We start from the raw sequence: 13171 nt of genomic DNA, 5'->3' as shown, positions 1-13171 counted from the left end.
CTTGCTGGACTAGATCATAGTATCCTTATGCGGAATTGAGTACGAGAATACCTTTACAATAGTGGATTTTGGAAAGAGAAATAACTTTGATATCATTTTGGGGCAACCATTCATGTGACAACTTAAAATGGTACAAGATTGGGGCTACAACCACCTTTGCATGCGGCATAAAGGTGTTACCACGAGGGTCATCATCAAGGATCATAGTTATAGAGATGTTAATCAAACTCCTATGGAAAATTTGACTTAGATACAATCCATGAAAACAAAATACCTGCACGGTTTCATGAAAAAGCGCATATTTGGATGTGTGGAGCGTCCGAATGTTGGAGCCTAAAGAAAGAAGATTGCATCCTAGAGAGATTAGTAGAGAATGAAGACTACATTCAAGAGCCATTTCCTAAAGATTTGTTTGAAACTTTTGGCTGAGATCAGGTACTAACTACTCTAGTCGTGTGCATAAATGAAATAATGTCTACAAAGGTTTTTGTGAGAAAGGAATAACTCCTTATTTATGATAAAGGTGTTGAAGGAAGCTAATGAAACTTGTGAGTATGAAAGAAAATGTCATGAATCATGGTGCAAAAGCACAAACAAAGGAAGAAAATCAACCGCAAGAATATGTCATCATCGACATACCTAAAGAATTGACAGAAGTTGTAGCCGACTCTAGAAAGTGCACAACTAAAATCAAATGAAGAACCAAGTTCCACATTAGATGTTCAACAAACTCAAGATCGAGGGAGGAATAAGGATATGGCAAAAGATTGATGGTCCCTTACAGTGATCAAATTCAACATATGTGAAGAAACACCACTCAAAAGTGCATGCTCAGCTACAATAGATCCATATGCAACAAAGAATCTAATGACTTATGACACGTGGATAATGATGAGAAGGCCACCAATAAAAGATCTAGAAGGAGCAGTTTACACGAGTTTTCAAATACCAATTCCCAGCTTTTGAATGGCAGAACCCTCAAGTTGAGTACTAGGGAATTCAAGAACACCTTCTATATAATCAACTCCCATCACTCATAGAAAAGAGAGTCTAGTCCTAACAAGAAGCTGGATGGAAATCCAAAAAAAAAAGAGGAAACACTTCAACAACAACAACACCAATAGTCCTAGAGGCATCTCAAATCCATGCAAAGAAGAGGCCACCAACTACAATAGAAAAAGATAAAGAAAAAGAAAATAGTGAAGTAGATCGGCCTCGCAAATCGACTTTACCTTTTGTAACATACCCAAGATTTATCAATAAAACTTATTTCACTTACTTTGCAAAAGTATTTGAGGTTCATATTTTTGTTGAGCCATAGGGAGTTTTAACGAAACGATCGGTTCAAAAATCAGACTCCGGGACTATAATTTATGTCCCTTACTCATTTGGGAACAATAGGTTTCTATGGGAAATTTAAGCCTTAAGACGATGTACAAAGATAAGAGCTGACCCCCCTTAAGAAAGAAAGAGAAACTTTTGGCTAAATTTTAGGAAAGAAGGAGTATTTTTAAAAAAGCAAAGAAGGTAAGTCAAGATTAGAGTTTCTTTTCTTTTCAGACAAGCTTATCCTAAAATTAGAGGCTCAAAATTGCGCATCAAAACGTGCGTGCAAAAAAAAAAAGAGCCAAAGATTCTTTTTGATTATACGGACTTCCTTTGGGATGCAAATATCTATACGACATCTCTGGATTAAAAGATGTAATAAGTATTTTTCTGATAAACAACCATTTGAAAGTAAATACTATTGTAGGCAAACATATTTGAAGAATTAGTTGGCTGCACAACCAAACGCTCACACGGCTTCGTCATCTCGAGCGCTATCTGAAGATGGAAGAAAAAAGATGTAATGAAGACCTTGTAGAGCACATGGATGCTTTTTTGAAGCCAATGCATGATTGGGAAAGTGAGCTTTTGGATGTTGCAGAAGCACTATTGGTGAAACTCGACATCTATCAAGAGCGTATTCAAAAAGTCTCGAAAGCTTATGCCATTCTGCTTGCAAGTGTCTGGGAGGATCAAATTTTTAATGATGATGATTTTGTATATGTTTTTGGTGATGGACTTATTGGCCTGCCATACTGGCAGCCTTAGTGTTTGGCTCAAAGTCGGGGCATGTATGTGGCCCCCCCTCATTGGTCGGGAGGAGACACCTTGCTTTTACCCTTTTGGAATCGACGTGACGGGATTGTTTCGGATGCGCGTGACCCTTGCGCCCTCGCTTTCTCTGCTCCACGCGCGTGCAGATGCGGATTCGGGCTTGCGTCTGCGCTTATGCTTGCCTTCAATGGAAGCTCCAATCTTTGCCAGGCGTGCCATGCTGTTTCGATCAATTTTGGATCCGCCTCATCATTGCGGGATGGCTTCCTACGGAGTTCCCATTTCCGGCTGCTCTGTGTGACAGGATTAAATAGGTGGGTCTTGAGGAAATTGGAACCGTTGGGCGTTTTGTATCAGGTACTGCTCTTCTTCTTGAGCATGTGTTGGCTTATTGTATGGACTGATGTCTTGTTTACTGCGTTCCATCAGGAAACTTTTGCATTCAAAAAGGTGTTGCTTGTTTGCATGGTAAGCTACGACAGATAAGTCACCCAAAGATGCACATTTTAGTTGTGGGCTTTAAAGGCAGCCAATATTAGTGTTTAACTCCTCCACGATGGAGGAACCTTTGTCGGGTGGAGGACCATCTACTGGTGAATCGCCCACACCATAGCCCTGTAAGAATAACCCACAAAACTGAGCAGACAGGAGAACAGTAGCATCATTAGAAAGTGCATCGTTGGCCTGAAGGAGACAGGCTGACATGAAGGTTTTGTCAATGAAGAGTACAAACTACAATGCTACTAGATGCACAATTATGCAGAAATCTACACTACATTAGGAGCCCTATAAAATAAAGTTTAAAAGTTAGATCGTCTGTGTATCTTTACATCGGTTCCGTAGCATTTTTACCCATGTTAAAAAAAATATCTGTATGCCACACTTCGATGGAACCTAGGAGCATTCATGTTTACCATCAAACAAGGTATCTTGCTTTTTCAGGTAGGCAGTAACCATGATCAACTGGAACCAACTTTAACGCCTTTTCTCTCCCTTCGCACACTAGGATATTGCCTCCATTCCTATCTGTATTTGCTAGCCTCAAATCGAGAATACTGATTTTACGAACCTCATCTACTGGAAACATCGAAGATCCCATGTCCTCGCAACTGCTGATGGCATGCACAAACTGCTGCAGTGATCCCGTCTTTGCTTTGCGCAGCTTGTGCTCATCAGACCCATAATGAAATGTCTCATGATAGCATCTCACCAATTTAGTGGGTGGAACCCCTGCAAACCCTCCTGCTTCCCTCTTCGCAAGCTCCTCTTTTGTCCTGGTCTTCACACTCCCAGCTGGATGGTCGAGGACAAAGGCAACCACCTCTCTGAGAGCTCCTTCACCGCTTCTTGTCCCCTTTTTCAAGCCCCTCCCCATGATTAGTTCTAGAGAACCCTCTAGGATTGTTAACTGACATGGGCTCTTCGTCCATAGGCTTGAACACTGCTACATTGTGTATGCCATATTCATCTTTCGGTAGATAGACCCCCCCAGAGCCTTCTGTCGTCAGACCAGGAGCCTAACCAGCATGCAAGCCCGTTTTGACATGATCTACAAGTTCCTTTGAAGAGTTAGGAAGATCAAAACTAATAGGATATCTAGATGGAAGCAACAACCTGGCTTGATGTTGCAAACCCTGTTTTGAGTGTTTCTCTTCTCTACCTGCTTTAAATCCAGCGCGAGAACCTCCTTTCTGAGATGCTTTATTCTCTGGAAAATTGGTTGCTGCAACCGTCATAGTTACCAGGAACGGGAAACCGGAACGGGAACGGGGAATGGGAACGCGGAACAAAATGCCATTCCCTGTTACGGGTACTCACGTTTGAAACACGGAACGGGGATTCGGAACGGGAACTTGGAACGGGAACGGGGAACGGAGACCTGAAAGCGGCCATTCCCTGTTACTATGGCAACCGTCCCTTCGGAACCTGTAAGTGGTGCCTCATCTATTGATGCCGCTGCAAACTCCACTTCCTTTGCACTCACAAATCGGGAACGTGCATTCGGCCTGTGAACACGGAGAAACAACACAGGTTCTCCTCTCAATGGCAACTCCTCTGCAATGTTTGAGTCTTCTATCTGCTCACCTTTCAAAGTCACAAATGGAAGGCCCAGTGGTAAGGGACCATCTACATTGGAGATGAATTTGTGCAAATCTTTGGAGTCCTCAGCTTGCCAAACCTTATATACAAAGGAATTCCCATTGACAGTCCTTAAGGTTAGTGATATGAGCTTAGGTATTAGCAGCACAAGGTCTAACACATCGCCATTTTGTACGCCATAATCCTGTAATAGACATTCATCTCGCGTGAGCTCTTTGCCTGCATACACCAACCTCTGCTGGTCTGCAACAAACCCCTTGTTTGCCTGTGTTCTGAGATTTATACATGCGATTGTATCTGATTTGGACACCTCCAAGGGTACCACGGAAATCTTTGGAGTCCTCAGCTTGCCAGACCTTATATACAAACGAATTCCCATTGACAGTCCTTGAGGTTAGTGATATGAGCTTAGGTATTAGCAGCACAAGGTGTAACACATCGCCATTTTGTCGCCATAATCCTGTAATAGACATTCATCTCGCGTGTCAAGCTCTTTGCCTGCATACACCAACCTCTGCTGGTCTGCAACAAACCCCTTATCTGCCTGTATTCTAAGCTTTATACATGCGATTGTATCCGATTTGGACACCTCCAAGGATACCAAGGATGAAACCTTACCCATGGTAGCCACAAACACTTGAATAGGCTTCTCTTCCAGGCTAAAATGCTCTAGTGTGCGGCGGCACATACCAGATTAAACAAAATCCTCCACCGGCAGAGGATTCGCGATGAGCATAGAGGCTTCCTGCAAATCTCTTTAAGAAGAGCCTCTGGCCCCAAGATCCTGCTAGGAAGGGAATGTCACAGAGAGAGATCCGAGATCTCCATTGCGATGTCATCCAAAGTACATCCATGGTGGCTGCGCTTGTGAAGACGCGGGTCCAGATCTTAAGACGGCACACCAAAAGCCCACCTTTGCAAGGGATGTTCAGATCAAAGGTGGGAGCAAACAGCTTCAGCGCATCTTGCAGAAGCAGCATGCTGAAAGCGCAAGGGTCGCGGAACGCCTTAGTGTGATTCGGTGCTGTTGACTGCGTTCTGAGTCATATTGTTCACTGTGTTCTGTTTTTTTTCTTTTTAAAGCATGGTCAAAGATTTGTAGATAGCAGGAATATGTTCTTTTTCTCGTGATTAGGTGCATTCATTTGTACAAATACATGAAAATCTTTTACACAAAAAGATGCATACAATGCTTGTATATTTATGTGCATAGATATTCTATTTTAAAAGGCTCAGTGTGATTCAATGCTGTTGATTGCGTTCTGGAATTTTTTTGAAGCATGCTTGAAGATTTATAGATGGCACGAATGTGCCTTTCTGTTGTGGATTTTAATAAGGACATGCGGATATCTTGACTTCGGTTTGCTGTGATAAGTTTCTTGCTTTTGTAGGCTAGTGCTTCTTGTGTCCACTACTTCGGTGCATGAATTCTCGTGTGCATGGGCACGTGGTCCATCTGGTCTTTTGGGGATGCTTGTTTCATTTGTTGTCGTGTTTAGAGTGGTTTTTTGTTCCTGATGGTTGTGTCGTTAGGTTTTACTGTGTCTCACGTTATCACTTGCATATGTTGCTTGTGGCCATTGACAGTTTAGTGAGAAAGGGATCTAAAGGCGGGTCGATTGAGATATGCAGCAATTGTGGATTGAAGGCCTTCTAATCATGTGTTTTCTTTTGTGTTTGCTTGGCTTGTGTTCCTTCACTTGTGCGTGTTCTTTTGTGTGTGCAATGCTTGGTCTTTGTCGTTCAAGAGACTGAGGGTGGGGTTTCGTTATGTATGCTATGTGTCAACATGCTTAGCTCACGTCGAGCACTCCCTTTCCCCTTTTTCTTTCTGCTTATCCCTCTTCTTTTGGTTCAATATAGCCTGTCATTGCTAAAAAAGAAACGACATCTACTTTCCTTGCTCTCTTCATTGCTATTTGTCTTGTGTGGCATTACTCTATGTTGGATCGGAGAAAGAGACTACGTTTCAATGATGCACTTACAAAAATATATTTAAAGGAAATACAGGATACTCCTTCAATCTTGTGCGAGCATTGTAATAGACTGCTTTTCAGTTACCAAATAACGTTAACAAAAAAAAAGAAAGCTAGCGACACTGTTATGCAAATCTGTGAACCCTGCAAAAGAAAGAGAAGAAAACCAGCAGTGACTTACAAATCTTTACAAGAAATTGGATTGAATGACAAAAATGAAACTGTACAAAAACTAAACAAGATAGAAGAAAGACTGATCGCACCTCAAATATTGTTCTCAAAAATACGAGAGTTGACATACGACGGACAATATGGTTTATGTGGAAGCATTGTGAATGTACTGGCGAACGTTACCGAAACACAAAGAAGCTTGCCACGATTCATCAATGAGGAAAACTCAATTCTTATAGGTTTAAAGAGAAAACTAGAATAGAACCATTATTATTTGAGCGGACTAGTACGTTCACTGCTCACTCTTGAAGCGCCGAAAGAGCTTTTGCATTCTGATCTTTACGCAAAAGAGAGCATAAGTTTAAATGAGGATTGGTTGCGACATATCACCCTTTTGCAAAAGACACATTCTATTCATCTTGTAGTGTGCAATGACAACGATGAAGACGATGAGAATTATCACGATATTTTCGTTCATCAGTTGACGTCAACACAACAAATCATTGACTACAACGATAAGATCCTACACGTTGCACCTTGTGAAGGAAATCATCCACTTAGTTTATTAAAAGACACATTTTGTGAAGAATAAGGTTTTCCAAGGATATTCCTTGGCGAACCACGTAAGTATCACGATCTAGCAGTTAAAAACTATCATAAAATTGCAAAATGGGAATTACTTCACGACGAAAGACGATTTGCATTGGATATAGAAAACTTATTCTTTAAAGCAGTGAAAATAATGACCCAACAAATTATTTCATCTATATGGATTCGTCTAAGAAAGGTCAAGCTCGAAGGGACCGTTCTTTACGCGCGAGATGTGTTGCATGATACAAACCATAGTCCTTGTCCAACCTTAGTGCTCTTTAGCCCTCAGGCCTGGACTCTCTCTGAACAGTTCCACATTGGCTATGCAATGCAAGGCAGTTAGATTTCCAAAGGGGTGTCCAAAAGGTAAAACAAACGAAATTCCCCAAAGAAAGAGAAAATAAATAAAAATGGAATTATGGAATTGCCATTGGCTAGTGACAATCCCTCTTTTGATGCATCTCCTAATGATTCTCCTCTTTCCCCCAAGCGATTATTGCATATCTATCGCATCAAGCCTTCCAAAATCTGGTTGAAGCAGTGATTCCTCCTCATGTCTCATATGTTTATCAATGTGGATGTGGCTTGGTATCGTTTTATTTTGCGTATCCAAGCAGTCATATAGGATTATGGTACATGGTACATCCAACAGCAAAGAGGCGGTGCAAGAATTCGCTTCCTTTCTAAGTGTTGGTAGTTTTGTGTGAATAGAGGGTTTTGCAATCAAAACAAAGAACAAGGCAGATGGTGGAACATCACCTTTCTCTCTTTACTTGGATGCTACCTCGATCGTCACTTGCATTGCTTCATTTCCAATTCACTTGAGCTTTTACCCGGAAACGAAGATAAGATTTTTCTTAGATGAGGCAACAAGTGCGGGTCTAGGTGGTGCGAAAAGTTACTTGGGTACGCGATCGAGCAACTGTGAGTCTCGCATATTGAGATCCTTTGCATTTTTCAAGGCAAAAAAAAATTCGTATCATTTAACGTGTGCTTTTATTCCAGTTGACTTTTGTCAATGATCGCAAAGAAGATATAAGTCTATCAGAAGGGATGTTGACAATGGAAAAGTGAAGACTTTTGTTGCAAGGAATGTCGGCGCTTTCTTAGGCCGTGAGAATACGCTGTCTGTCTTGGATCTTACAATTTTGGTGCCTGTCCACAGCAAGCGTCTGCAATCTGATCTCTTACAAACTTACAAGACACAAGTTGAGAGTCTCGGTTATGGGAAGCAGGTAATGTTGGCTAACTTAGTTGCCTGGAAACTATGTCGTTGACTTCCTTTGTGTTTCTTGATTCTCGCTTTTGACCTGCAGGTGTTCGGCGTCTTGCGTTCCTCTAACATAAATGGTGTTCTCTTGGAGACATTGTGTGCCATTTGCAAATCAAATAAGGTTCATAAAACCAAAGAGGGTTTATTCTGTATCACTTGCCAAAAGACGACTACAAGCTACGAGATTCCCAAGCTTTAAGTGAAGATCAAGCCAAGCGAAGGTCCCTGTCAAAATCAATCTTGCAGGAAATCTGACCACTTTTTACCCAGAGTAAAGGTCTTGGAAGCATAATATGGGTCTACCATTGTATATAAATAATACTGTTAAAGCTCTTGAAGAGTCGTGAGCTAGTTTTCCTAGTTTGCATAAAGCAGTTTTGAATGCATCAAAAAATCCTTGTAAAAAAAAGCCTCTGTAAAAACACTTGCAACTACGTTATAAGGTTTTAAAGGTTTCCTTCTCGCTCTCGCTCTCTCTCTCTCTTTGTTCACTCGTTTCTCTCGTGTCGTTAGTGATTTGGACGTCTTTTCTTTTTTCCTCTCTCTCTCTCTCTCTCTCTCTCTCAAATATGATTGTATAAAGGGTCCTAAAGGGTCCCGTTATCTCCAACATTTTTGGTCTCTCTCTCTCTCTCTCTCTCTCTCTCTCTCTCTCTCTCTCTATTGTCCATAAAGACTCCCTTGCTTGTGTTTGTCAGTTTCAATATTGCGCATAGAGCTTCACTATTTCCGGTTGTCTGCATCTTCCCCCCACTATCCTTTTTCCTGGCTACAGTCGGATAAGAAACTCATTTTTTATTAGAGCTGGATTGATCTCTCTTCCGTCCCCCCTCCCCTCTCTTCCATCCATCCTCCTTGCGCAGACACACACAACACTCTCTCACTCTCTCTCTCTCTCTCTCAAATCTGGTGATTTCCATAGAGCTCTATTGTTTCCAGTGGTTCCTCCCCCTCTCTCTTCTCTCCACTCATTGTATTCTTCTCTGAGTTCCCCTGTCTCGAATATCCTTGTATTCTTATTTCTTTCTCTCATCCCCTCCCCTGCTCCCACTATCTATTTCCCTCACAGCAACGATATACATAAACCTCTATTATTCTAGTGGCCTCTCTCTCTCTCTCTCTCTCTCTCTCTCTCTCTCTCTCTTTCCAAGAGTTTGAAAAAAAAAACTTCTTTAGTTTTTCTTTCTGTTGCTCTCCTTGTGCCAGTCGCATTATTGTACAGAGAGCTCCCCTATTTTGAATCTCTCTCTCTCTCTCTCTCTCTCTCTCTCTCTTTTGCTCTGCTCATTCAATTCACTCAAAGAATGGATGCTTCCATTGTTGACAATTTAAAAAATCTTAGTGTCGATGAATATTTCTTGCGTACATACGGTTTGGATGTTGATATATTCACTGTTTCAATACATTACATAAACAACACTTGAACCAACGGATCTTCTAACAAACTTAGCTGCTTATACTTTGTTTCAAATGGGACTACAAACCACATCGACAAACGTAATTAACACTCTCTTAGGAAATAACACTGGGGCAAACGAGACAGCTTACGATAGAGTCTACAGGTTGCTAAAAACCTCTCGTAATTCATTGGCATTGACTATTCAGATGATCGAGCTTTATTGTGAAGCAAATCACTTGTGCATCGAGGTGACTTTACAAAGCGGATAGCGCAAGAAGCGAAAGAAATTCATTGTCGGTGCATGCAGCAATGCTAGTATGAAACAACGAAAACTAATCAGAGACATTGACGGAGCTTTATACGTGTTTCCTATGCACAAATCTGCAACAGGCTCGAAAAGATTTGAAATTGGGACACCTTCGAAGGTTTCAAAACTTCACAGACTGCTGATTTTGTATCCTAATGATAGTAACAAATGTGTTGCCAATGAGTATTTGTGTCAAGAAACCAACACAGTTCATACGGAAACAGCGATGACAACAAAAATAAAACGCTTAAGAAAGTCACTTCAAAATATTCCTCCTCGGGAAAACGAATCAAGCTCGAGAAAGAGACTACGTTTCAATGATGCACCTACAGAAATATATTTAAAGGAAATACATGATACTCCTTCAATCTTGTGCGAGCATTGTAATAGACTGCTTTTCAGTTACCAAATAACGTTAACAAAAAAAAAGAAAGCTAGCGACATTGTTATGCAAATCTGTGAGCCTTGCAAAAGAAAGAGAAGAAAACCAGCAGTGACTTACAAATCTTTACAAGAAATTGGATTGAATGACAAAAACGAAACTGTACAAAAACTAAACAAGATAGAAGAAAGACTGATCGCACTTCAAATATTGTTCTCAAAAATACGAGAGTTGACATACGACGGACAATATGGTTTATGTGGAAGCATTGTGAATGTACTGGCGAACGTTACCGAAACACAAAGAAGCTTGCCACGATTCATCAATGAGGAAAACTCAATTCTTATAGGTTTAAAGAGAAAACTAGAATACAACCATTATTATTTGAGCGGACTAGTACGTCCACTGCTCACTCTTGAAGCGCCAAAAGAGCTTTTGCATTCTGATCTTTACGCAAAAGAGAGCATAAGTTTAAATGAGGATTGGTTGCGACATATCACCCTTTTGCAAAAGACACATTCTATTCATCTTGTAGTGTGCAATGACAACGATGAAGACGATGAGAATTATCACGATATTTTCGTTCATCAGTTGACGTCAACACAACAAATCATTGACTACAACGATAAGATCCTACACGTTGCACCTTGTGAAGGAAATCATCCACTTGGTTTATTAAAAGACACATTTTGTGAAGAACAAGGTTTTCCAAGGATATTCTTTGGCGAACCACGTAAGTATCACGATCTAGCAGTTAAAAACTATCATAAAATTGCAAAATGGAAATTACTTCACGACGAAAGACGATTTGCATTGGATATAGAAAACTTATTCTTTAAAGCAGTGAAAATAATGACCCAACAAATTATTTCATCTATATGGATTCGTCTAAGAAAGGTCAAGCTCGAAGGGACCGTTCTTTACGCGCGAGATGTGTTGCATGATACAAACGTCGACAGAATTATTCGATCAAAGATAGGTTACAAAGACTACGAATCTTTGAGAACTTCTCCAGATTATAAACAAAAAATTAAGAAAAATAAGACAGCTAGATCCTCCTACTTTCTTTATCACTTTCTCGGTTGCAAAGAGATGCTGGAAAGAACTAATCAACTGTTTAGAAAAACTCACTTCTATAACCAAAGATGACAATGAAACAGAAAATTCTTACATTAGATGACTCATACGATCGGACCCAATAACATGTTTCAGATATTATTTGCACAAATTTCGAAGCTTGAAAAAACTACTCACCAAAGACAACAATATTTTGGGAGGAAAAGTGAAAGATTACTTTTTCGTGATTGAATTCCAAAGTTGTGGTAGTCAACACGATTATGGTCTAATATGGATTGAAAATGCACCCCAGCTAATTGGTACAAAAGAAACTAGCGTGACGACATTCATTGACAAATGCATTAGCATTGACAAGAATCTTCGTCGGGAAGACTGAGAGACGTTCAACAACACTCACATCGAAAAACTTGCTTGAAAAAAGGAAAGAGATGTCGCTTTGATTTTCCCCGATACCCGATGCCGTGTACCTGTATACTTAGACCACTGCAATAAGAAGAAAAGAATATTAAACAACATAAAAGAAATCTCAAAAAAATCAAAGAATTCCTCGAAACAACCAAAACCGAAGAATTACCAACTGATTTTAGATCTTTCTTTTGACGATTACATATTGGCAATTCGATCGAAAATTATGACACCAATTGTACTGATGAGACGAAAAACAGAAGACATTTTCACAAACAATTTCAATCAAAAAATTTTAGAATTATGGAACGCTAATACCGACATCCAATACATAGTGAACGCATACGGAGCTGTTGCATACTGCTCATCATATATAACAAAAATGGATAGCACATTGATAACAACTATTAAAGTTGAGATCGATATTTGTATCGCCAATAATACAGACACTGTTGAAAGATTACGACGCATTGAAAGCACAATTTTGAATATGCAGCAATTAAGTGCACAACAAGCTGCTTATATTGTTTTGTCTTCACCTTTACACAGTACTACTAGAGAATTTATTTTCATCAACACAAATCCTCCAGACCAACGTTCACTCATTTTGAAAAAAAAGAAACACTCAAACAATTAGATCTAGACAGCAGAGACATATTTTCCGAAAACATCGTCGATAAATATAGCAAAAGACCGACGCACTTGCACAATATTTGCTTGATAGAATTTTGCTCATGCCACAAGCACTGTGGACGTGAAGAAAATACAGCTTGCTGTATTTTTCTGCAGATTTAGGGTTTTGACCCTATTTGATGCCTTTTTGTCCCAAGAGCTTCGGGGAAGCTAGAGGACAGTAATACAAGTGATCTGGAGCATTTTAGGAGCTAAAAACAGAGAATTCAGCGTGCTGAATTTCTAGGATAGGTTTGCAAAAGTGCTCTATTATGCGTGGATAATCACTTGGATATGTGGATTTTTGGTTGTGAAGGTTTCTACTACAGTTATGCTGCCAAAATTGGGTCAAAAAGAGAATTCTCAGCCCAATAAAAGTGACAGCATAAGGGTAGATCACAGGGTAATCTCCAAAGATCAAGATGAAGAGCAGAGAAAGATTGTTTTTGACGCTCAGTATGCAAATCAGTGATATTGCATAAAGGCTGAAATTGCTTGAGAGTTGGAAGATTCACAATGCGTTTCACGTGAGTCTTCTCAGACCCTATGTGGGTGATGTGCTAGAAGATATGCTAGCTGAAGATCAACCGGAAGTCGAGGAACTTGACGAGATCTTGGTCCCGGAACAGATTTTGGCACATAAAGAAAGAAAAGAAAAGGGAAGGTTGCAAGGTGCTGTTTGGTAAATTTCAAAAGCTATTCACCTCTGGATGTCAAG

At 40.2% G+C, this 13171-nt stretch overlaps 2 protein-coding genes and 1 pseudogene across 7 annotated transcripts in view; 2 read left to right on the top strand and 1 right to left on the bottom strand.

The window, feature by feature from the left end:
* The first annotated feature begins 1830 nt into the window (after positions 1-1830).
* Positions 1831-2094, top strand: LOC147449838 (uncharacterized). The gene has a single exon (XM_086522199.1). It carries the CDS (start codon positions 1831-1833, stop codon positions 2092-2094), a length of 264 nt encoding a protein of 87 aa, XP_086378325.1.
* The window catches only part of LOC147449836 (uncharacterized), an 88404-nt gene continuing 77301 nt past the window's right edge, over positions 2069-13171 (top strand). Inside the window, exons 1-3 of one of the 6 annotated variants that reach the window (XM_086522193.1) lie at positions 2319-2457; positions 8104-8173; positions 8255-12096. In XM_086522193.1, the coding sequence (XP_086378319.1) occupies positions 9928-11448 (1521 nt within the window). In that variant the 5' untranslated portion in view covers positions 2319-2457; positions 8104-8173; positions 8255-9927 and the 3' untranslated portion in view covers positions 11449-12096. Of the gene's footprint in view, positions 2458-8103; positions 8174-8254; positions 12097-13171 lie in introns of those variants that run through there. The other 5 variants (XM_086522195.1, XM_086522194.1, XM_086522196.1 and 2 more) reach the window with 5 other exon arrangements.
* On the bottom strand, positions 2467-4589 carry LOC147449837 (phosphatidylinositol 4-kinase gamma 4-like; annotated as a pseudogene).

The sequence above is a fragment of the Adiantum capillus-veneris genome, chromosome 10 (assembly GCF_014529385.1).
Source record: "Adiantum capillus-veneris isolate H3 chromosome 10, ASM1452938v2, whole genome shotgun sequence".
Taxonomy (NCBI): Eukaryota; Viridiplantae; Streptophyta; class Polypodiopsida; order Polypodiales; family Pteridaceae; genus Adiantum; species Adiantum capillus-veneris.
The sequence above is the reverse complement of the archived record's forward strand: the minus strand, read 5'-3'. Positions and strand labels throughout refer to the sequence as shown.

Bases quoted from the DNA above. Each gene is read 5' to 3' on its own strand.
- LOC147449838 (XM_086522199.1), top strand. From the start codon at position 1,831: ATGGAAGAAAAAAGATGTAATGAAGACCTTGTAGAGCACATGGATGCT.